We start from the raw sequence: 25,919 nt of genomic DNA, 5'->3' as shown, positions 1-25,919 counted from the left end.
GTGAGCATGCAATACTGGGTAAAAACGGCATGCGATGCGCTCTAAAAATTTCAGAGCAACTCTAGCATCTGACAGCCTCAAAAAGCCGTTCTGCTCTTTTCAATAGATATTCAGAAGATCTGGTCTACACAAACCAAGCACTCAAGAATGATCTGAGGTAGTCAGATTTTCTGGTTTTCAGAGCAGGGTAACATTCACATCAGCTGTTACAAAATAAGAGTGCTTCATCCAAACTTTTATCCAAAGCAAAAGCTAACACTTTAACCTAAGCTTCTCAATAAAGGACAACAAGTAGCAAGATAAATGCTTATGATATCCTTCCCAGTACAGGTTTTATTATATGCATTTCATTTCAGATGGTATCACTCACTTTTAAGCTCTTCTGTTTTCTTCTCTGATTAATGCACTAAGCACTCTCCAGAGCCGATCCCATTTATCCACCTCTGCTTAAAAACTTGCTGTGATAGACTGGCCCAAGTTTCACGGCCCACTACAGTGACTACTGCTAAGCCTCTAAATGGTGCTGCTGAATTCAGTGCAGTTCTGTTTGGGTTCAGATGTCTGGACATCTAACCATAGAAAAAATGTATATCGCAATGTATCAGCAGAGAAGGAAAGAGAATCTTCAGGGCAGGGTGACAGAGCTCAGTTATCTGAGTGATCTGGGTTTTAAATTTCTGAATTTTTGAAGTTTTAAAACCCAAACCCTGATTTTACATTGGGATGGGTCTACAACATCCCTGAACTCTCAAATCAAGACATGTGATATCATCAGATGTAACACATTCAGTATTTGCTTCAGTTCTCCTAATGTTCAAATGCAGTAGGTTCAAACTATTTCTCAGAAACCAAGCAATGATTTTACTGCAAGAGTGCAACTGTCACTGTAACCAACACATGCATATACTACATGTATAATGAACATAAAAATAAAAAATCAGTTACTATATCATTAGGATTTCTTTCCTGCACACTATCTACATCTTTAAATCTATGCTTTATGTCCTACTGTTACCTACGCTGAGGTTGGAGTTAGAACCTAGAGATTTAATAAAAAGCTTACTGTTGAATTAGCCCGCAGTGGAGCAGTTTCTACACGCCTATATTCTGAAGTGATTTTAATATTACCTAAAGCTTTAGGGAGAGTTTGGTACTAATTCAAATAGGCCTGATTTTCCCAAATAATGCGATGCTGGAAATGTGATCGACCCGGGAAGCGCTCTGCAAGCCTGGGCACTGAGCACAGGGGGGCGGCATTTAGTCACAATCCCTCCGTTATGCCTGACCATCCCAACCGAGGGAGTGAGACAGAATTGCTACCTGCAAGTCTAGGTAAAGGAGGTAGCTACCAGAAGACAGAGGAAAAAAGTGCATAAACGCAACTTAATTAAATCCGAGCGACATGGAGAAGAGCACATTATTTCCACAAGTGCAATGTTACTGAGGAAAACAGACAAGAAAAGCAACGATACACAAGGCACCAGCTATTTCCTAGTCGGTTATAAACCTGCTTAATCTCAACGTAGGAAAAGGGAAATTGCTTTCAAATGAGAATCTGCACGTTTACATAAAGCAACTTTGTACAGTGTCAGCCACCGGCACCTGTGCGGAGGGCACGCACAGAGATTATTACCTGCTTTATAGTGAAGTCGTTAATAAGATGATGATTGTGTTCGTTCAAGTTGCAGTGCAGGGTAACACAGTCACTGTGGAACAGCAGGTCCTGCAAAGTGCTCACCCGCTGCAGTCCCAGAGCACGCTCCATGCCATCTGAGAGGTATGGGTCATAAAAAATCACACTGAAGCCAAAGGCTTTGGCACGTAGTGCTACTGCTTGCCCAACACGCCCTGGAACAAGAAAAGATGGAATGAGAACAGATGTGAGGCAGCTGGTGTAAAGCACCCTCCTCCTTCCCACTGCAAACGCTTCCATCAAGTGATACCATTTTGTACAGCAACTGGAAGGGGATAAAAAAGAGGCGCCTCCCATCCCGCTCGAAATCCTCGTTTAGATGAGTAACGTTACACCGGGACTGCCGCACACAGCCTTGCTTGAAACAATGCATGTCTGCACCTTTTGCAACCGGGGATGTGAAATGCCAGAAGATGCCACGTAATCTGCACTAATCTGTGTAATACAAGGGCCTGCCTGCTGGGCCTGTTTATGGTAAAACACTACTGCTTGCGAACACATCCTGCCAAGGACTTATTCTTACCCATGTCGGACCAGCTGGCTTTAATAAAAAGCTATAAAATTAATCCTCAAAAATGGATGCAATAAAAGATAATTTGTTTAATCTGAAGCTCAGTGATTCTCAGCACACAGGATCTCCTTTCCGCACTAGTATTTTCTTTCATTTTGAGTAACATCCTTTCAGCACTAAAATGCCTGTAAGAATCCTGTCATTTGAAGCTTTTAAAAATTCTGTACCCATTTACTTAAATCATAAATAAATACAGTCCATCACATGGCACCTAGTTAAGAAGAGTGCAGTACCATTCATCATTCACAATGCCCTTAGCTTTTCCCTGTTCATCTTTCCTTACTGTCGTATTATTTTAAAGAGCTCGTGTTCGAAATTGCTTTTTGGGCACGACTCCATGGAGACGTGTATCAGGAGGTGTGTATTTCCCTTTGAAACACTACCAGTAAAACACAGAAAACGAGCAAGTATATTCACTGAGTAAGGATATTTTGAAGAATGAGAATGAAAATTCTTCAGTTTAGAAGACTACACACTAGTTATTCGCAGTAGGGTATTACAAATATTAGATAAAGACATTTCAAGAGTATCAGTCACTAGATAGACCATAATAATCACGTCTCATTTAAAAAAAAAAAGAAAGTCAACGAGTTTTCTTTTGTAACATCTGAGCTTGCTTAAAAAAAGAACCGAATTAACACAGGGAAATCCTGCATCTTTCCAATTGTGCTTGAAGGGATTTCCCTCTGCTTTTCAGTTTCTCTTTCAATAAACTTAAGAAGCCACAGGAAGAAAGGGTTTTTGTTGATCATTTAACCTGAACACAGTTGTTCTGCAGTGCTTAGGAACAGATGTGCTTGGAATATTAAACAGCGTGTCAATCTGATGGGGGCTGTCTGCTTTTCTTTGGGGACACCAACTTAAAATGCTCTTCAAGATATTTTATTTCAATACCTGCGTACATGTTATTTGTTTGCTTTTCAAGCTGTTTTTTAAAAACATTAGCAAGACTATTTTCAGCACAAACACTATTATTTTCAAATTTTGGCATGTTCACAGCTCAGGAAATCAGTCACACAACTGTAAACAATCTTTTTCTTTTTTTTAAAAGCTTGCAGATCGCTTTTACTCTAGCTCCATTCATTTTCACATGCGACGTTCTGTCATCTGTTCTTTTTCACACTCTTTACAACATTAATACCTGAGGGGATTCATGGCAGAGAAACCTCTTACAACAGCTTCTCCATTTAAAACTACACTTTCCATTCATTGCAGCCTGGCCAATATATTAAGAACACTCTTAAATGGGCTCAGTTTCCTTTTGAAACACTCAGGAATCACATGGCGAGCATCGTCATATTACAAATGCTTTATGAGATAAAATCCTCCATAAATGACAATTCATATTTAGTCACAGTCCTTACACAAACAGTTGGACATTTGCAATTTGCCAATTCCTTTTAAACTGCAGTCAACTGCAAGCCTCTGAGTTTTCTTCCTGCTCTGAAACCCTTCCATTACACATACGACTCTTCTGGGCACAAGGGGTGGCTAAAAACCTTCCTCGGCACTGCCAGAACAGACCAGTTCAAAAAGCATCCCACCTTCGAGGCAACTTTACCTTAAGAGCATATGTAACTGCTATCAATATTCATGAGACTGGGGTGCTTCCAAGGAGAGGTAAATTCAGAAATACAGAATATTAAGTAAACTTCTCGGTCTGTGGTAACGGAAGGACACACAAAATGCACTCTCCATACAATTCCAAGAGAGGAAAAAGCGACCCAAGCCTATTTCAGACATTAAGAGATTTGTATAAAGCTCTCGCAAAGCCCATTCTTCACTCCAGTCAAACCAGCAGTGTGAAGAGAGACACACGAAGAACTCCTGAGTTTCCTGTTAGTCGGACTCAGCGACTTCCCCCCAGTGTCCTAGTTTGCAGGGTCTCCGATCCTGACCTTGACACCAACCTGATCTGAGCTTGACAATTATAGGAGCTGCAGTTGGCAATGATCCCTACCCAGCCCCTGGGCAAAGAGTCTGCATCTATGCTGGTATTACAAAGTTTTATTAAACGCCCTTGGTACCACGGAAATGTTGATGAGGCGCCTGTAGACTTCCACGGAAGTAAGAAGTGCTCACACTTAGCAGCTCTTTGCAACAGCTATGGGGAATCTGGGCAATTTTTAATCCCTCCCGGAGACCTCCGATCCATGGCTTGCTTCGTGGAGCGTGCTTTTTTCTTGTATTTCCTGGTGAGCACATTAGATGAGCTAGTAGGACTGCTAGGGGTGCCACTTTTATTGCGTGGCAATGCCACCCAACTCAAAGCTCACTGTCTGATGCGCTGATCAGTGCCTTGGCCAGCATCTAGTCAGGATGTGGAACCAGTGAGACAACACAGCAGGTGAGGAAAGACAAACTGAGTGATGAACGCTGATTATGATGCACTGTCAAATGGATCTGGAAGAATTTCACCTCTTGTGAGCGAGGAAATGCATTAGCTATTAGTCACCAGCATTTGTAACTGGGAAGGAAGAGGAAGGGAGTGTGATTTCACAGCCTTCGCTGCTGCAAAATCATCATTACAGCAGAACCAGCTCCAGCTATCTACTCATCCAAGTACTTACGTACTGCTGCTCATAAATATTCTTAAAAAAAAATCTAAAAAGCACACAACAGAAATACCCACAACCTAACTGCCTAGATAAAAGGTGAAAAGGTAGCATTTTTTTCAGTGCAGGGCTTCCTATCCAGGCTTGCAAAGCTTGTGATGCATCGCTTGAAATATAGGACACCGGGTAGCAATAAAGACTAGAAGTGACAAAGACAGCTGTTTAATGATGTGATATTATTATTTATGTAAGGCTCAAAGAATCACACACTTCAGAAAGACAGAAAGAAACACAGGCTCTGCCCTGAGGAGCCCAGAGGCTAACCAAACAACGGAACAATGACGGATGGTATCCAACAAGCACATGAAGGGGGCATTATGCTGTTGAGTCTTTGCTTATCTCCAATACAAGCAGAGGATGAGAGATGGGGTTAACTTTAAAGGAGGAGCACTGAGTAATAGGATTAAGCAGGATAGACCAAGTGTCAAAGCAGGAATATGCATGAGAGGAGGCAAAGAAAAGAGAGTGGGTGATGGAAAGAAAAAGGCAAGTGAGTCATGAAACTTGGCTAGACCAGTGGATAAGGAAGTGAGTAGCTGGAGCTTTGGAGCGAATGACATAGTTGTTCCCTAGCGCAGAGATAAGCAAGAGCTTGGATGCTTATCTTCGGCTAAAAATAAAAATAAAAATTACAAAAAATGCCCAGGAACGGATGTGAAGGTCTGGCCTTAGGTGCTGCAGCAGCAAAGTGATGCAATTTATGCAACCCACTGCTGAAGAAAGTTTAAGACAAGATCACAACATAGCTGGGGCTGAGATAAGGGATGATCTCAGAAGCTTGTACAAGAAAGGACAGAAACGATGACACTACACAAAGCTGGAGGAAAGAAGCAGGACTTAGGAACAAAAGATGAGAACAGTTTTGTATGTGCTACGTTCACTTCATAGCCTCTTAGTGGTTCAGCTGCTCTGATGCTGACACATCCTAATAAGACAATTACAAATTGAGGCAAAACTACAGATGTGGGAAGAGGCCACTAGTAGAGAAACATAACCTAAGGGCAACAGTCTGTTGAACATGGTTGTAAATACACATTTTAGATTAAAACTAGAGATAGCTACCCTCTTGTAGTGATCTGGAATAGGGAAGGGAGTATGTCACAGTCTAAGCATCTCAAGTGCCCAAAATGCTAAATCTAGCATAGCTGTATTTCCACATCTTCGAAGACTATGCTTCTAAGACTTCTTCATAAATACATGTCTATATAGGACTTTGTTAGAACAGGAGCTCAGTCACAACGCTGTGCATATTCATATACATGTGCAAAACCGAGCAGTGTATGTGTTCAAACTTTAGAACATTCACTTTAAAAGCTGTGAATATTTCATTGAAGGAAAAGAAATAGGAACAATCAAAGACTACAGAAAATTGCTGGTTAATAACTGCAACAGAAGTGTACCTTTAAAATCAGAATTTACTAGCCTTTTACTATACCATGCACGCAAAAGGCATCTTTAAAACAAACAAACAAACAAACAAAAAAACAAACAGAAACAAAACAAAAGCAAAAAAAAACACCTTAGCACCTCATGCAGCATTACATACTGGCAATCTGATTATCCAAATTGTTTCTCTATACTTTCCAGTCATTCGCAACAAAAACAGCACACAGAAAACTCGTTTAAGAAATTCAGTAATAAATGAAGGCTTTTTTCTCAGCTCAGCCTGGAATTAAAGCGTAACACAATAAACACAATGCCAACAGGACAGATGTCTCCAGCAAATTAGCACATAGCACGTAAGCTAAGACTTAAGGTTCAAAAACTTGATGCGTATTTCCATTTTTAAAACACTGCAGGTGATTTGTCTATTATTTATGTACAGATGCTGTGACTGCGAGTGCGATAATCATGTTTAAATGAGGTGCATTAATACACAGGTATAGATTTGAGAAAGCAACTTCATGACTGACTCCTTGAAAGTCACATTTTAAAGGCAGTTCTTTAAGTGTGAAAACACTTTCTATTGCCTTGTGTACTCGTTCAAACAAGCGGTATGCAACGCCAAGCATTTTCAGATTCCAAAAAGTAAGAGTTCGTGGCTTGAGATATCTGACAGCAATGTGTAACTGGAACAGTCATTAAAGTATGATGTCCTGTTGTCAAAATCGTATTATTAATTCCTGCGGATGAATACCATGGCAATTACATCCACAGCCCATCAGATCTTTGATAAGACAAGCACATGACTGAATAATTTTTATATAGAAACTGACTTGCTTGTTTTTCTTCTCTGCGTCTGTAACAGACAGCAATTAATTCATCTCAAGCAAGCTTGTCCATCTGTTAGATGCCGAAACACATTTAGGGACATTCAGAGAGGTAAGTAGGTGATTTTATTAGGTCTGGAAGCATTTCAAACTTTCTTGTATTTATTTTTTCTCTCATTTGAGCTGAAATACAGATTCAGATGCAGCCCAACCAAATGCAAGAAATAACTGCTCTGCAGGCTGTTACTGCAGCAAGCACTTTTCAGACATATTAAAAACAGCAAAAGAAAAACAGTACAAACAGAACCAGGTATGACAACAGACGATGAATACAACAAATACATGTGACAATGGGTTGGAGTAGCAGGATCCTTGTCCTGGAAAAGGGAAGCGATGGAGTCTTACAAGCAGCGTGCCTGACACCAGCAAAAAGATGTCCAGAAGCTCAAAGAACTGAGGAATATCAACAGCAAAAATTGCAAAAATAGTTGTCTGAGGGAAATGATGATGCCTATAGGGAAAACATTTGAGATATATAAACACCAGGAACGAAGTGGCATTATACAGAATGCTTGGCATGGAAAGGAGTGAACTTGTGTTGTTTTAACAGCTCAAATCCTCATAATTTTTTTAAAGCAATGGGAGGCGAGGAGTATTAAACCACCTCACCAGCCAACATACCTAATCCAATAATGCCCAAGGTCTCCCCTCTGATCCTGGCAGCTCCAGAAGCTACTTCCCGAATCTGTTCGACGCTTTGTACTCTCGTGCCTTCTCGCAGAGCCTGGTGAAGCCAGGTGGTTCGTCTGTACAGGTTCAGAATGTGGCACATGGTAGAATCCGCCGTCTCTTCTACTGAGGCAGCTGGCACATTACACACTGCAATCCCTGCAAAGAATGGGTGGAAAGGATACCAGGTTGCCAAATATTTCTTTCTTCTTCCTATTTGATGGCCATTCAGGAGCATGATGTTTAAATTTACAGGTATTTATATACCAAGTTTCTGACTGCAACGACTGACACAATACATGACAAACCAGTTCGTAAATACTTGTAAAGGTTTTATTCTGAATTTTTTTTTTAAACTTTTGTTTTTCCAAACTAAGGCAAACAGCAAACAGACTACTGAAACCACAGAAGTATATGAGATGTCAGGCAGCTTAGTAACCAAGCTGATGTCTTAGTAAGCATTTTACACGCACACTGGGCTACGTGCTTTGAACAGCAGAAGGAAATATGCCTTTCTCTCAGCACAAAGCCAGTAAGGTTGAAGATCATTGTTTACATTTCATTGTGTCAGTTACTTTGCACTACCGAGCAGATACCCTCCCAAAAGCTATCTACACATTATAAAAAAGATTAATTTAAAATGAAAGCAACTCTTACAAACCTTCACGGTATACCTATTATTTCCAGTACATATATGGGTAGTAACAACACAGGGAGGAACGATCTGTTTCTTGTTGCACATGGGTTTGTGCAGTTGCTACAAACAGAATCCAAGTCCTTCCCTGGTCCTTCAAATTAAAGAGAGAACCCATCTAAATATCAGTACAGAAATACAAAATCTGCTTCTGCATGATATGGAAAGATAATGCAAAACTTCAGCTATTAGGAAACAGACTTAATGGTTGAGAAAGGTGTAAGATCAAGAAATGAAAAGACCATTACAGATTTCCACAGCCAGCTGTGGAAGGTGGACTGAGCCAAGACTCACGATATTCCATTTTTACTTCAAAAAACAGCTCAGGCAGCCAGCAAATGTAATTGCGTGTCAGTCACCCCATTCTGTTTCTCTTGGATAAGCATGTACTTCCAGTACACGTACAGCAGTGAAGCAAAATGTTTACTTGAAAAAGTTTGTGTCCTCTCTATTTACTACATTCTCCCTGTAATCATCAACTCCCACTAATTTTTCGCTCTCAATCCTGCTGACTGAGATCACAAACAGCATACAGTATAATTTCACGGTGGAGAAAAAAGTGTTTTGTGTACTAAAAAAACACCCTAATACTGTTTTCACTGTCTAGTTATTTGGGTTTTACATAAATAAGTATTCAGTGAGTCCTCAGCTAACACCAGTATATCTTGTGAAGCAAGGAAGAAAACCCAACATGCTCTTCCATGAGAGTAACAACAATAATATGACAAATAATAAGCTTATAATGAATTTATCTATGTTTTCCATTCAAATGCCTTCCTTCTTTCTACAGCCAACAGAAGGAAGCTGCAGACCTATTTTTCTTCTCTCTGCTGAGTCACTGCTCTATAGACTTACACAAAGATAAAATAGCATCATTTGCTGGATTATTAATCTTGGCAGTCTGCTAACATCAATGGCAGTATGAAACTCACGGTATTTTAAAAATGAAAAAAGAGCACAAATGGGAGAAAAAGTACAAGACTGAAAAGTAAAATTCCTTCAAGTGCATCACATTAAACAGCTGCATTTGTTTATACAAAAGGTCTTTTTCATGGAGCAAAAATGCAGGTTTTAGATGGCAAAACAAATTCAATAAGCATGTCTCCTAATGGCTGGCAAAAAAAAATGGTTTAAAAGGACCTTAAGTTATATTACATATATGCGAAGCTAAGGAATTCCAACTCGCCTTACACCTTCCTCCCTATAAAAGGTTTCCCCTTTTAGGGAAAAGGGCAAAATAATTTCTCTCCTAAGTTGTACAAATTTCTTATTCTCTATTTTCCTCCACCTTTAAAAACAGCTAATTTATAAAAGGCAAAGGCATGGTAAACCACAACGAGCAGCTGGAGAGAGACAATGATATGAAGAGACATTTCACATAGGAAAAGATAACGCACTCTTCTCATATCTAACTGCTTTTGTGCTCCTTTACCTTTCCCCTTTTCCCCCTGCTTTCAGTGATTTTGTGCACAGCACAGCACAGAATGCTGAAAAACTCAGCATTCATAGAGTCATAGAATGGCCTGGGTTGAAAAGGACCTTAAAGATCATCTAGTTTCAACCCCCCTGCTCTGGGCAGGGTTGCCAACCACTAGAGCAGGCTGCCCAGAGCCGCATCCAGCCTGGCCTTGAATGCCTCCAGGACTCTCTGGGCAACCTGTTCCAGTGCCTCACCACCCTCTGAGTGAAAAACTTTCTCCTAATATCTAACCTAAATCTCCCCTGTCTCAGTTTAAAACCATTTCCCCTTGTCCTATCACTATCAACACATGTAAATATTCAACTGGTGCTTCCCTTCACTCCCATTCCACTTGCAGTTACACTTACAACTTGAACATGTTTTCTAGTCAACAATTAATAAAACGAATTAAAAAAAACACCAGATCTTCAAGCTTTTATTCAAGAAACATCTGTTTGCATCCATTTCAAGAAGAGTAAAAGCACTAACATGAAAATAACACAATGGGAAAAACTGGTAACAACTTCACCAGTAAGCTCCCTGAAAATTACTCGAAAAGTTACTATAAAATTTCAGGAAAATTTTTTAAGGTCTAACCTTGTATTATATTTCAAGACTGAATCAAAGCCTTTTTCAAAGAGCAATTAATTCTCAGGTTATCTCCTTGAGATGCATATTCAAGGAATGGAAAGAGATTTGTCCCAGTAGCAATGCATTAGTATCTAATTCCAACCATTTTGCCCTAACTACTAGGAGAGATTTTACATTGTAAGCCTTCCAGCATTTAGTGGCTTTTGAAAGAGTGGACAATTCGATTTTGTAAATACTGGAATGTACAAACAGGACGGGTCCTAACTGTGTAACTCAGCCTAATCACAATGTGATTCTATGAAGGATTAGGCATGTGGCGTTTACCATGCCATAGGAATGAGAATGTCCCAAGTCTGCTATAATGTGGCTTGAATCACAGAATCATAAAGGTTGGAAAAGCCCTCCAAGACCATCTGGTTCAACCATCCCCCCACTACCACTGTCACCCACTAACCCATGTCCCCAAGCACCAGGCCCAACCTTTCCTGGAACACCCCCAGGGACGGTGACGCCACCACCTCCCTGGGCAACCCGTCCCAACGCCTGAGTGCTCTTTCTGAGAAGAAATGTCTCCTCATTTCCAACCTGAACCTCCCCTGGCACAACTTGAGGCCATTCCCTCTAGTCCTATCACTAGTTACCTCCGAGAAGAGGCCGACCCTCAGCTCCCCACACCTTCCTTTCAGGCAGTTGTGGAGAGCTATAACGTCTCCCCTGAGTCTTGCATTTGAATTGTAAGCCTGGGTTACCATCCAGCATGGAGACCTGCCCAAATAGCCAACAAACCTGTGAAGATTTTCCTCTCATCAGGGATTCTCTACACAAATCAGACTCATGATGCCTCTGGGGTTTTGGATCTATACCTAGGTTTTGGGGCTTTGGATCCAGGATTTTACCCCAGGGCAATCTCTACATACGTAATATGGTTTCTGGGGCTCACAAGTCAGGTACCAAATTTTGGCACTACTTGAGTAAGTAGGAACACAGCCTTGTGCATGCCTTCAGATCTACCTGTTCTTTATAGAAACTCATGAAAAAGTTCTTAGCCTCTGCCTGCTGTGCAAACTACACAGCCATTAGACACTGGCGATTATTTTACTTTCTTTTACTGATAAGCAGACCCACAGTACACCTCCTCACTACATCAGTGGGGCTATTATTAGGACTAAGCACTGTCACACTTATTTGTTTCCAAGATCTTCATAACGGGAAACATATTTATTATTGAAATATGTTACATTAGATATTTGGAAGAAATTCTTTACTGTGAGGGTGGTGAGGCACTGGCACAGGTTGCCCAGAGGAGCTGTGGGCACCCCATCCCTGGAGGTGCTCAAGGCCAGGCTGTATGGGACTTTGGGCGACCTGGGCTGGTGGGAGGTGTCCCTGCCCATGGCAGAGGGCTGGAATTAGATGCTCTTAAAGATTCCTTCCAACCCAAACCATTCTGTGATTCTATGATACTTGATAATTTCAACCTACTTAGAAAAGAAACAAAGAAAATGTATACATCGATTTCCAGTGGTACAGTTTTACCTGTAGATTACAGGTAACAGATGGGTTATCCTAAAGTAAGCAAAGTATAAATCAGACTTTTTTTTTTAAGCAGTGAAACACTAAGCAGTATCTCTTCACAGTTCCAGTATCTAAATTTATTCTGAAGCTGTAACAACTGATTCTCCTATAAAATCGATATTTCTACTTTATGGAGTGCTTTAGTACTAAATCTCATGCATCATAAATAAGTCCCAGACAGTTGATAATGATCTCATTTTTTATTCAAACAGTAGTAGTTTTCCATGCTGATGGAATTATATTTTGTGATTGGATTACAGTAGGCAGTAGTTAAAAAACACAACTGGGGTAAAAAAAGACAGAAAAAAAGAACAAGAGGAAAAATTATGGCCTTACTCCTTGGATTTATCTTGAACAGGCAGATTGTCATCCTGTCACAAAGCTATTAATATTATCACTTAATTAACTAATGCTAATATCTCCATAATGATTTTTAAACACTTTGATGAGAAAATTATACAGCTTACATACTATGTTAGTATAAATTATACAGAAAACATTAATGCAAAGACTTAGATGCTATCAAATTTCTGGAGGCAAGTATAAGATGTAAAACAATGTCTTTAATAGTCATACCTAAATCTCCAGCAGATTTGATGTCAATATTATCAAAACCGCTGCCAATTCGGACAATTATTCGAAGTGCTTTAAATTTCTCCAGGTCTTCTCGTGTTAAAGTGATAGTGTGATACATCAGTGCACCCACTGCTTCATTTAGTACCTACAAGTAAAATGGAAGAAAAAATACTTATTTTTTCTTTCTTTCACAGTATCTCAGCCTAATCAACTATACAAATTTTCAGGTATAGAAGACTTTAAAAGCATTAAACCCACATCTTTTGTTTTAAAGGTGATTTGCCCAAGTATGTTCCAGCCTCTTGTTAGACTTTTTTTTTTTCCATCTGATATGTCTGTCCCAGCATGATGAGACTAGTTTTAGGAAGAGCGAAGTGACCTGTATTTGTGTTCTTATTACAAAGGGAAGATGTTCTCATTTTACAGGAGATACTTTGCAATATTGGACCCTAAATACAAGTATTACCAGACTGCATCTACATATGCATCCTGAAAACACACGGGAGCAAGCACTCAATTTAAACAGCAAGCATTTTTATGCTTAGGCAGCTGACATTCAGTTTTGAGTGGAGTAACAGGACAATCTCTTCCCCACACACACAGTGGTACAGGCTTCCATTGCAATATTAAACCACTTGATACCTGAATAGAAAACATTCAGTAACCATTACAAAACCCTGAATAGAAAACATTCAGTAATCATTACAAAACCCCTGGAGAACAGAGACTGAAATCTGTCAATTTATACACAAAACCAAAGTGTCTGTCCCTTGGTTTACTGATGCTGCAACACTCCGAGCTCTCACAGATGGAAAACTGAAGTCATAGAAATTGGTATAAGTGAGATTATCCACAAAAACTAACACCTCTAAGAAGTAAGAAATTGTACCAGGACAAAAATATTGCAAAGGAAAAAACTCGTAAGCAAAAATAAACTGACAGGATCATAAAGGCTTGAATATCTTTCAAATAATGTGAAAGCACATCCAACCTACTCAAGAAAGATTAAAAGGAGGGGGTGTGAAGGGGAAGAAAGGTTAGCACACAAGGCCCAGGAGTTTTCAAATTTTGCTAACAAACAAGCCATGAAACTGCATGTCACACAGCTGATACACGAGTTTATTGCTCAGAAAGCAGAACACATTTTCCTCTGTATGCAAACTGGACTGTTTCACTTCTTCAAAACACTTCTTTGTTTCCACCTTCAGTGCACTACCTAATAACCTAGAAGTTCTACAAGATACAAAACGTGCTCAAATCATTTCAACATCCAAGCTAGCTGCAACGACTTCAAGTGGTTCCTATCAAGCACCTTACATGAAAGTTTTGTGGAGGCTTTACATTTCTTATTCAATAGACTTTTGGGCCTGGTGCATGCACAGATTCTATCAGCTGAGCTACTTATGGGCATTTTCTAGTGTAAGGAAAAATTATACCATTAATCAACATAAATCATTCCAAAAAACCCTACTATGGCAAAACATGATCTCACAAAAAGCATCATAACTCTCTGCTGGAACCCGAGATCTGAAGCAACAATTTAAAAAAAATAAGATACACAAAATATTTTAGAAGCAAACGTAAACAAAATCCATGAAAATGAAAGAAAACTGCTCCTTACTGAATATCTCACAAACTAATTATGATATTTCAACAGGTGCCCCTGGATTGGTAACCCCAGCTCTAAATCAGCTAAAGACCAGGATCCTTTGAGCAGAATTTGAATTTGGATTTACTTGTAAGACGAAGAACTACAAGAAAATTAGAAATGACATAGCCTTGAAGTATGTGGCCACAACATAATTCAAAGAACAGCTGTAGGCTCTGATGCTATAAACAATTATATGCACACAAAACTCCTTGATTTTAATGGTACAAACAAGTCCTTTGGAGATTACAGCTAACAGTCACTAATCAGCAAGACTGCACTCATCAGAAGGCATTTACTTGAGCTGCTACAGACAGGTTTAAAACACAATTTATTGGTTTTGCTTCCACAGTGGCATTGTAGCTGGTGGGGACTTCCCACAGCACCAAGCCCATGTGCCTGGTGCAATCTGCACCTGAAACAGTCCTTCTCGTAACTTGACCAAATGCCTCCCTAAAATGCCTTTACGCGCATTTTTTTGGTCCCATTAATCCCTAAAAGAAGATTGTTCTAAAATCTCCCTGTTCCAACAACACAGAGTTTTCTTCTCATTTCCAGCCCCAATTTATTCACAGCCCAGCTTGCATCCATTTGTTCTGGTGCCAGCGTTGGCCATTTGCTCCAACCGTACTTTGTCTCCTCGGTGTTTACAATCCAAATTTATTTATAGACAACGATGATATCCCCCGTCACAATCTGGCTGCACTTTGCAAGCCTAGTCCTTCTAGGCTTTTCTAGGATGACATCTCTCTACCCCTTGGCTGGTCTAACACTTCTGCGCTGCGCTGTGCTCATACAAGCCTAAACTCAACTCCCCCGAGGTGACCAGAGCTGCAGGCACAGTGCTATTTGAGGTCTCTCTCCCTACGCTGTTACACCAACACCAGTACTGTCAGCAACCCTACGGTTACTGGAGACCTCTCCTAATGAAGTCTCGCATGACCCGTGTTTCCGCATGGCCAGCGGTGCGCTGACAGCCGATCCCTTGACTAAAGCACACTTCTGAAGCCTTCCCTTCCTAATGCATGTCTTATTTCACACTCCCAAGCTTCTAGCCGGGCTTCCTTCTCCAAGTCACAACCCCAAATTTTATACTGTTGCCTTAAGGTACCTCTTGCTCCCTGTGATATCCTCCTGGCCCTCTCCAGTTGGCCCCGTTCTCCATTCTGCCTTGTGTCACCACATCCTCTCCTTCCAGGGCTGTGATCCAGGAGAAAACACCTTTTGCTCGTACGTAACCTGAAGTAGTTTACAGCTTCTGACAGCCCACCTAAGTCTTCTGTGGGAGGCAGACCCTTCCTTCGCTGCTCTCCATCTGAAAAAGGCCAACGGGGCCTGTGTTTGTGCGCACAGAGCTGCTGCTACTCTGAGAGCCCCGTTAAGTAGGGGCTAAAAGACAGCTGAATTGGCTGAGGCATTTGTGCTTTAAAACCAGTGTTTCATCTGGGAATTTCACTTCATAATCTGACATTTTATTAACTCAGCCAGACAAGACTGTAATTTGGACTCTAAGATCTCTGGCCTGGTCTCATTACGCTCCATTGTGGGGCCCGTTCAGGTTATGGCTTGGCACTGGAAGGAGACTGAAAAATATTTGGAAGTTTGGGAATGTGTTCAGTGAAAGGAAAAGTATTTTTCAGCTATGGCTTAATGCTGACACTAGCCATTTCCACACTCGTTACCCACCATATGAGATATGTAACAAACAGATACACATGACAAATCTTTTAGGATTTTCTTTACAGTGTTTGAACTTCTAGGATTATGGAGCAATTAGCAAGGAAGTGCACTGCCAGAATACAGTCTCTTGGTATTGTACATTATCTTGCATCAATTTATTATGCTACTGCTTTTTGCAGCTGGCCATGTGATAGAAGTACAATAAAAAAAGGCAAAAAATAGAAAATCTGAAGTTAGAAACATTCAGCATTGATGACTTAATAACACCACTTACAGATTTAAAAAAAATACGGTTTCTGTACTTTGCTATTATTGTTATAAATTATATTCTCAGCCATTACACAGTAAATGCACACAAGGAAGTCTAAAAAGCTTGCCAGAGTGGAAACAAAACTTGAACTAAATCTGAGTGTAACACAGGAAACTGAAATCCAACATAAATGTAAGCAGTTCTGGCAAATCTTTAGGAAACAATTGCACATAGGAGTAATTTACTGATCACTTATAAAAGTACACCCAGGGGCAGATGCATAAGAGATGCTGGGGTTTTGTGTGCTTTTTCATAGTTCCCCATAATGAACTCAATTGATGCAACATTCACCGAATTCTAGTACAACGACTTTATTACTAAAATATCAACTCCTGTCAATCTGAGCGAGATACAGATTTAACAAGCAAGCAATTTCAGGTATGTGGCAGTCAGGCAACACTCTTTCAAGATCCCCTGCATGGAAAGGAAACAGGCAAAATTTGACAGAGAACAAGCTGAGGTAGCTGCATACCTTCAGCAGCCACTCCTGCTTTCATCTGACTACAGCTGTGCTTTTCGGGAAGAAAGGATCTGAGATAAAAGTTGAAACACGGGACATGAGTTGGCTTCCTTCTGTTACCAAATGATTATGTAGCCCCTCTGCATAATTTTTATGCCTTCAGTTACTGACTGACTTCCAGGTGAAGCTACAGCTTTGTTGAAAGTCTTTTTCATACCCTCTTCAACGAGCTGACATCGTTTCCAATCAGAACTGTTCAGACAGGTCTTTCTGCTGTTCTTCAACCTCAAAATGACTACTTTGCTTTCACAGCGTGCCAGGTCTCCAAGGCTCTTAGAGAACTGATGACACTGTAGTAGGAGACATTTCTATTTCAAAGAGCTTAACAGATCTTGAGCAGCGAATATGGAACATTGAAATCCTTTTAAAACATTTTCTTTTTTTTTCTTCTTATTTCACCACCAGGCTATTTTAGCCATCATGCCAAATGCCACATGGTCACCATTACAGCATACATGCCTCATGATTTGGAGAAGAACTTAGGATCTTGAGTATGTTACAAAAGCATAAATATAACATGTTAAGAATGGAGCAGCAAGGTATTTTCTTCTTCAGTCATCTAAACATACACTGCTAGTTTTCACTGTGAAAGACTGATCTCAAAGGCTCACAGATCAATCCAGAGCACAAAAACATAACAGTAAATAAAATACTAAACTACTTCAATGCAGAGACAGAATACATTTACAAAACACACACAGAATGACAATATAGCCTTTTTTTTTTTTTAAGCCAACCTCTTGGAAGTCATCACTAGAAAGTGATCTATTTCATCTGGCTCTAGAAATACAGGATACTGCATTTCTTGGGCTTGGATTTTGCTGTGTCATCGCCAGTTAAATGTCCTAGTGTCACCAACAGACTTGAGGTATTTTGCACATCCAGATAGATGATGTACTTTACTTAATTTGAGTAGAGCTTGTATTATCTGACTTGCAAAAAAGCAGCAATATGTCAAATTTGTGATCAGTACGTGGTAACACAGAGGAAGGCTGCAGCAGGCTTGCAGCTGCTCGCAAAGTCTCACCAGAACAGTGTTAAGGATCCATTGCAAACTAACGTAGTTAAAACTAAAAATAAAACCCAGCATGCTCAACCAGTATTTAGTTTGTTGGTACAAATGCAAGATTACAGCTTCACTGCTTTGAACAACGAAGAACCTAGAAAGATCATCTTACTTGACCATTAATAAAATAGGAACAAATCAAAGACTCTTGAGAATGACAGCAGCACGCTTGATTTGTTTGCATCAGTTTCAAAACATTTCTTCCATTATGAAAGCTCTTCAGCTCTTCTTTGAAACAGCCTTAGATAATAACTGTAATGACTGGAAATGCTTCTATAGGTAATTCCCAGGTACACGAGTGATTGAAAATTCCTCGTCCTACACCACTGACCAGGAAGTTCGGCTTTTAAACATTTATATTTAAAGTAAAAATATGGAAACATAGTATCCCTGTGAAGGTGATTTTATTATGTGCTTTTAACAGGAGTCCAGAGAATTGATGCATTTTAACTTAAGCACTTGTAAGGCTGGAATATAGATTTATCATCCAGGCTGTATTCCCACTTCCCACTGAAAACCCTGGTCCTCAGATTTTTGAGTAGCTGGGCATCTGCACGAAGCAGTAAATCCAGTCAGAAACACCGCCCACCCCACCCTCCATCCTCCAATTTCTCTTTCCAAATGATTTGAGAAAACATGTAGGAAACCACATAATCTCAAAAAAACACAGAACAAGAAAACATACACAGATTCACATAAATTGACTTCTTTCCAGCATATGCATTTTGTTTTAAAACCATTCCTAGTCAGCTGTGCTTCCTATCTTTTTAAGTTTACAGGGATAACTATTTTCTCTCTGCTTACCTTAGACTTCTATTACCAGAACTTGCATATTATTTTTATGTTTAGCTCTATGTAGCTGGAAAGCCTACTCTCTATATATACAGCAGAAGTCAGAAAGCCTGAAGAGTAAAGAAAATGAACTCCCAAAATCTCTCTCAGGCAACACAAAGACCTCAAGGGTGTGCTCAAGTCTGTGACACCTGCAAACCGAGGCAAAAGAGAGAGAAAGAAGGAACAAGACTGCAGGAAGGAGAAGCGCTGGCTGGGGAAGCTGCCAGGGAGGGAGGAAGAGCAGCAAGCTGTGAATGGCGCTCAAAGGGAGAGGGACTTGGGGGGGGGGGGCAGAAGTGGGAGAGAACAGGGCAAGGGACAGAAAAAAAGCAAGTCTACCTGGAATGAGGAAGGAAGCAACCTAATTACTATTTTGTTGATCAACACCTACATTTTTGGTGGAAGACACTAATCCCCCACATACATTTGAGACAGTTTCTGAGAAGGCAGATTTATATAGGATTGTGAAAGAAAAAACAAATTTAACATAACAGGTAACTTCTATTGGTATTAATATGATCCCTATTTAAAACATAAACCAAACACCAAAATCTTAAAGTAGATTTTTACCCCAAATGACTAAGTTAACTCCCCTGATAGGATGCAGATAACCCAGTTCCCACCAACTCCCCATGATACAGTCTGACAAGCATAATGCTCAACTTCACACAGCCATAAATAGTATTTATAATAAAAGAGAACCTAGAAGGCAAAGTTTAAATGCATACTGCATCCTCTCAGATGCAAATACCTATGACAGTCCTGAAAACAAACCGCCTTCTCTACTGCAGAGGGACTGAGGCGGTGTCAGTAAAACCTTATACATGAAGATTTCTGAAGAACTGCAATAAATGTCCGCAAGTACAAAGTCATTTCAGTACTTTGGGTCACTCTCAGTAAATGTCAGTATTCACTTAAGCATTGGCAGCCGTTTCAAAGGAAAGAAACACAGCCTCAACATCCAACTTGCTTTCCAAAGCAGCAGCACCAGCAATGAATGTTTTGACCTGCGATGAAGCAGAGTTCTAATACGTGTTATTATTTATTTGTGACCTTAAGCAAGTTACTTATTTTCCATACTTTAGTTTCCTCAGCCATAAAAAGAGAATGACAAATAAACTCTTTGACATAAGGAAATCACTACTACTGAAACTCAGGCATTACCCAATCTGATGAAAACTTTCCTTCATTAGCACACATACTAAGGTATAACAGCATTTGCTAACGTCCTGCTTTTCACCCATACAAGTGGCGTTCAAATCCTAATTTCTTTTCCTCCTCACCGCAGCCTCCTTGCTTCTCTGAAAAAAGTAATCTATGTGGTTTGCTGGTATCTGTCTCAGAAACTACTACACATCCCTCTTTTTTTTTCTTCTTTATTTCCTTTGTTGTCTAGCCATCTTAAAACAGAAATGTAAACTATCATCTTGTCCCTGAAACCCTCTCACGACCAGCAAAAATCCCTCGTTTTCCAAAATGTTTACTGCCCAAGTGCTGACCCCTCACTTCCCTGTGATCAGACATCACCACACAAGCTGAGTTAATGCCAGATTTAGGCAAATTAACAACTGTTATCTAAAATCTGCATCTTAATTAACTAGGCATTGCCATTTAGAACAGCCAGGAATATGCATTACAAATCTACAAACACTTAGATGCTGCTTTAAACATGCAACTTCTGATCTTAAAGCTTTTTCTGAAGATTTATTAAAACACCGTTTCCAAATAAGGTATTTAACAAGCAGGACTAAAATGAAGATATTTCTTTCCTGTACCTCAAACATGGTTTGGAAACAGTCATTTTTTCACTGCAAGGGAACAGTGGAAGTAAAAAGTGAATGCTTTTCACATGGAAGTGAGCAGTGCTCAGCACTTCATTAAATTGATCTACGTTATATTACTTTAACAGTATGAAAATGGATTAGGGTTTGTGATTTTTGTTGCAGAAACCTATCACCTGGCAAACACTTTGTAAGCTCAAACATTTTTGGACTTATCACCCTTTTGACTTGCGAAAAGCTGTATTATGACAACATACTGGTTGCTAGTGAAAACACATTTTCCAGATAAATTACCGAGTTCACTAAGAATGAATTGGTTTGCTACGGTAAGAAGCAAAGGAAGCAAGCTTAAGTATATGTGCTGAATATACTCTTGTGAAGATCAACAACAGATTACCTGTTACTCATCAAGTTTCAGTTACTTTAAATACTTTTCCAAAGCTACATTTTGAGATGCATGTGCTGACTTTCAGTCTCAAGATCTGAAAAATTCATTTACTACACACGACTGATAAGAGAAAATATTTAGTGTTTCTAAGGAAAGGCATTCATGTCACTCAGGAATTCCCCAGCCTTGCTGCATCAGAAAAAAAATAATGTTGATTTCAGTAAACAAAGCAGACCATACAGATGGTGCAGCTGTCAGTGATCACCTGAAGAGCAGACTGCTCTTACTTACTAAGGGAGTGAAACAGCATTTATATTACTTAGTCTCCACCTGCTATTCAGTCCTTGTCACTAGAATCCAGCTACTTCATGTATCACATGTCTGACGACGGCATGAGACAGGAGAACAGTAAGATAAAAACAACTTTTAAACATGATGAAAAATAGACAAGACAGAAATAAAGCATGATGTTACATTTTAATTCTGAAGATATAAAAATGAGACAAAATGCTTGGGTTAAGTATTTCTTTAAATGAAAGAACAGTGTTATACTTAGATTATTGTTATTGGTTTCGACCCTTACAAATTAACTCTTTTTTTACAAAAAATAGCATCTCAAATTACTGATGAATACAGCGAAGTTTTCACTTGTTTGCATTTGTTCTCTCGTTACTTTCAGGTTCTCTTTCATTGCCACAATAGTGAATAGTCCTGGTCACATGCGCAGCAAAAACACTGGTCTCCTTCAAGAGATGGTAAAAACCAGGTTGAAATTTGCATTCCGTTTCAGTAAAATCTTTCTCTTTCAAAAGTGAATGTCACAGCAAAACAGACGTTCAGGTTTTGAGTTTATTCTATCCCACTGACTGCCCACTACAAAGATGGCTTTCTATGTAACTGTGTAAGTGCATTACAAAAGTCATGAGATCAGAACTACGATTTTTCCAACTCAGAATCTAGCCTACAATTAAAGAATAACCTAAAAAGTTTTAACTATCCCGTGAGAAACAACTAATGAACTGAAAACAGGGTGTTTGGAATGCAGACTTCCTAGTAGGAACAATTTATTTTTATTTCTTTTCCATTCTCCTATTTACATTAGAATTATATCTAACAAGTAGCTGAACAAAACAAGTTAGTGATATTAAGTCAGTATTGATGATGACAAAAACAACTTTAAAGATCATTCTTAACTAATGTTCTATAAGGGAACAGCATATTCCTATATGGGGAGAGGGGTGGAGGTTAGACGGGATATCTGTCTGCAGAGAGCCACCGAGGAACTACATGCAGGGCTTCAGGAGAGGAGATTCATCTCTTATGTTTGCCTGAAACATGAGAATCAGCTGTTCTAGCTTGCTGTACCATACAGCATAAAAGCCTCTTCAATCTTCTCTTTCAGTGTTGGGAAAAAAAAGAAAAAGGAAAAATACAACAGTAGCTCTTAAAAATTTTCAAAGCTTTAACAATGAAAATGTTTTGTTTTTTTTTTTTTTACTGAATAAAAATATTTTTCTTAGATAATTACAAGCTGAATAGTTTGTTGGTGAGTTCTCACCAAGAAGATGCTGACATGAAAGGGACTACAGAAAAAAAGTTTATTCGCTTAATGCCAGAAGGGAAATTATTGTATTGGTATTATTTGCAAGCGGCTGGCTTTGTAAGAAAGTCAAAGAAAAGATCAAGTCTCCCATCATATACAGACACCAGGCTCTAAAATGTTTAAACAGTGCTACGTAAGAAAATGAAAAGCAAATAAGCAATTACAAGTTAGTGAAAAGGTTCTGAAAACCTGTAACAAGCCTGAGGATTACTATAATTAGCATAGAACGAGTCCAACGATATATTTGTAGAGAAGCAGGAATATCGGTGCACCTCAGTTCAGCTGACAGAATTCCTTCACAGCTGAAGCACACTCAGCAGTACACACAAACCACAGGCACTGTTCACAGAAGTGGATTTAGACACTTACCCAACAAGCCTTTAAGTTAATACTTTGATTGTACTTGTCTATCGTGGATCTTCACTGGAGAGGAGAAAAATAAATTCCCCTGGAACAGACCCCTGATTGCCCTCCTCTGCTGTCATATTCATTACAATTTTTACCTCCACAGAAGCAGGTTTCATCCTTCATCAGGTGAAGGAATACTTGACATTTGAGGCTTACTCTGCCAGCCAACAATAACTTCATCAAAATTAATTCTACCTCTGCAGAAATATGGATGTGAAAAGGCTCTATTGCTGCCTGGAGAGTAGCAAAGATTTGGGGTAGATGCTAGGCCTTCGTGCTGAAAGAAGTCTCTGAAGAGAAAATTCAGGCGTACGCGCCAGCTGGCACCCTTGGCTATCATCACAAAAATGGGTATCCCTCTAAGAAAACGAGGAAACCTTTGACAACATTAAGAACCACTGGCTGTTTTACACCTCCCCTAATCATCAGGGAGGGTACAAACTTGTGGGATAACATACTTTTTAAAATTCATTTTCTAAATACAATTTTGGTTAGCATTTGTTCCAAAACTGTTTTCCAGCATCAATTTGCAGTGCATGCAGCCTTCTAACCCGATCTGTACAATTCCTTGGCTAAGCAGAGAAGTTTGGCTGTGAGAAGAACTTCCAATCTGACACTAATATTCGGCTTTCCAGTTGAAAGCTTAGCAACAGTGTTTCCAAGAAGCATTTCAAAATATCATGTAGTAATATAATTTTCCCTGATTTAACTTTCTCCATGAATCTAATTCAGTTTGTAAGCACGTGGACAACATCCAGCCAAAGATATGCTTCACAGAAATGTACTTCAACGGATATTTTTGTCTTTGTTCATCATTTATTACCTTAATGATCTGCTGGTCATTTCTAATTGACTATTAACGAAACTGCAGTGCCTAACACGTTTTCATAGCTAACACCGTATCTGTTCATAATTATTAAAGTATCTGCATTTTCTAAAATACTTAAATTACATCTTCGTAGTATTACCTTTTCATGAATTTCTTGTGTAGACTGAGCATCACAAAATGCCACTGTGGCTACATCCTTCAGAATCGGCATTTCTACTGTACAATCCCTGCCATCCAGCAATGCTACCAAAGGGCGTGGGTGCATGGGCCCATTCATGATCGGAGGTCGAATGCCTACGAAGAAACAGAGAAGATGTGTTATTCAAAGGATGAAAATGTAACAAAAATACGTTATAGCTAGTCTCTTTATTCTGATGGCAGAAAAAGATTTAGAGCGAATAAAAGCAGGGACAAATTTACCGTTAACAAACAAAAGACCCCTAAGAAAAAACGCAGTGTAGGCTCAGGAAGCTGAATAATAGAAGATGGTCAAAAATGTTAAGGGAATAGTATATTTTTTTAAACGGACACCCTCACTGCACTATTAAGAAGTGTCTGTGCAATCTTATCCAAGATTTATATTTTGATTGGATTCCACACCTTTGTGAGCTCTAGACAGAGTGAGAACGATCTTGTCCAGGCTTGTAAGAACGTAGCTTATGGAATTCCATACGCAATTCAGTACGGAGTTGAGTATTCAATTTACATATATCACTATGATCTGCTGACACTAAAATTTAACTGAAAAAACCTACAACAGCAAAAATGTGTATTTACTGAGGATCCATTGTCCAAGTACACAGGCTTAGTGCTAATCTACGTAGGCCTGCTTAAACTCATAAGTTTTACACAACGATTCTGTAAGATTTAAATTAATGCATCATACTTAATCCACCCCTGAAAGCTCTCTTACAAAACGTGAGCAAAACGCCCATCCTTAAACCAGCATCACACTTGGAACACTGTAGAGTGACAAATAAACACATTAAACATTTGGGGTAGAGAAAAATCAGTTCAAAGTGCAGACTTAATTTATATCCTCTTTATGGAGTCTTAAAATGAAAAGTAATCCGTATAGCAAGATATTCAGAGAGCATCTTTTTACTGTATAGGGGCTATAAATACACAAAAGTACTCAAGGGAATAATATTAAACCATTTACACAAAAGTAGTTAAGCGTGGGTGGAAAAAAGGGACTTCCTGAAGAGAGAAGGAAAAATGAAAACAAGAACACAGTACATGATTTTTCCTCTTTCAAAACAAGTACTTTTAAAAACTAGAGAGTGAAGCAGGCTAGATATTTCTTGTATACAAATGTCAACAACACAGATTTGCTGCAGTGCGAATTTTAAAGTTTTGCTTATTGCTTGATAATATGAATTAGCCCAATATGAATTCAGAAAGACTGAGGTTCCCCAGCTACCTCCAATTAGAAATCCCTGCTTCTGAAGCCTCAGACTGCACCAAAAAGCAAGCCCTGAAAAACTCATCTGCATTGTAAGTGGATGGAAAATTAGTAGAGTCCCAGTTCTGCATACAAGATACCCAGTGAAGGAAAACAGCTGTTGGGAAAAGGGATTTTCACAAGTCAACAGAAGTAGCACATTACTTTCCTGCTGGGGCCAAGCCCAAGTCTAGTGCTGAAGGAGCTGCACCAAGGAGATCATTACCTTCAGCCTCAATTACCTGTCTAGCCTGCACCCATAAATTTCAAGTGTGCCCCTACCCAATGCAGTAAGGCTAGGGCTAGGACTTCCTGACATCTGGCATTAAGTTCTTTACCTCTTCAAACGGTTTTTGTACTTGAAGACAACTCAACAAGGGTCATTGAGATTTTTCCTACATGCATGCACTCGCAGCTAGCGCCCTACCTGGAAAAAAAGGGCAGCTGGCTCTAATTTAAATGTACCTGCATAATACTTAATTGCTTATTCAGCAGCAAAAGGATCTTTCAGACCGAAGGCAGAAGGACAACAGATCCTCACCAGTCCTTCTGCATTGGATCACCGACGTTCATTTGGTTGTTTTTCATTTTGGTCTCAATGTCTTTCAACAACTGATTATGCCAATGGGAGTGCACCTGCAGCATTCTCACCATAGCAGACAGGCATTCAGACGTGAAAAGTATTCACCAACAAA

General features: G+C 39.5%; 1 protein-coding gene across 13 annotated transcripts in view; it reads right to left on the bottom strand.

Annotated features, from left to right (window-relative positions):
- Positions 1-25,919, bottom strand: part of CTBP1 (C-terminal binding protein 1) — a 147,371-nt gene that overhangs the window by 14,980 nt on the left and 106,472 nt on the right. For all 13 annotated transcript variants that reach the window (XM_083836300.1, XM_083836291.1, XM_083836301.1 and 10 more), the window contains 4 exons: positions 23,920-24,074; positions 12,714-12,858; positions 7,771-7,977; positions 1,634-1,848 (listed from right to left, as the gene is read on the bottom strand). In XM_083836300.1, the coding sequence (XP_083692426.1) occupies positions 1,634-1,848; positions 7,771-7,977; positions 12,714-12,858; positions 23,920-24,074 (722 nt within the window). The remainder of the gene's footprint in view (positions 1-1,633; positions 1,849-7,770; positions 7,978-12,713; positions 12,859-23,919; positions 24,075-25,919) is intronic.

The sequence above is a fragment of the Anser anser genome (assembly GCF_964211835.1).
Source record: "Anser anser genome assembly, chromosome: 4".
Lineage (NCBI taxonomy): Eukaryota > Metazoa > Chordata > Aves > Anseriformes > Anatidae > Anser > Anser anser.
Note: the sequence above shows the minus strand (reverse complement) of the source record. Positions and strands in the feature narration are given on the sequence as shown.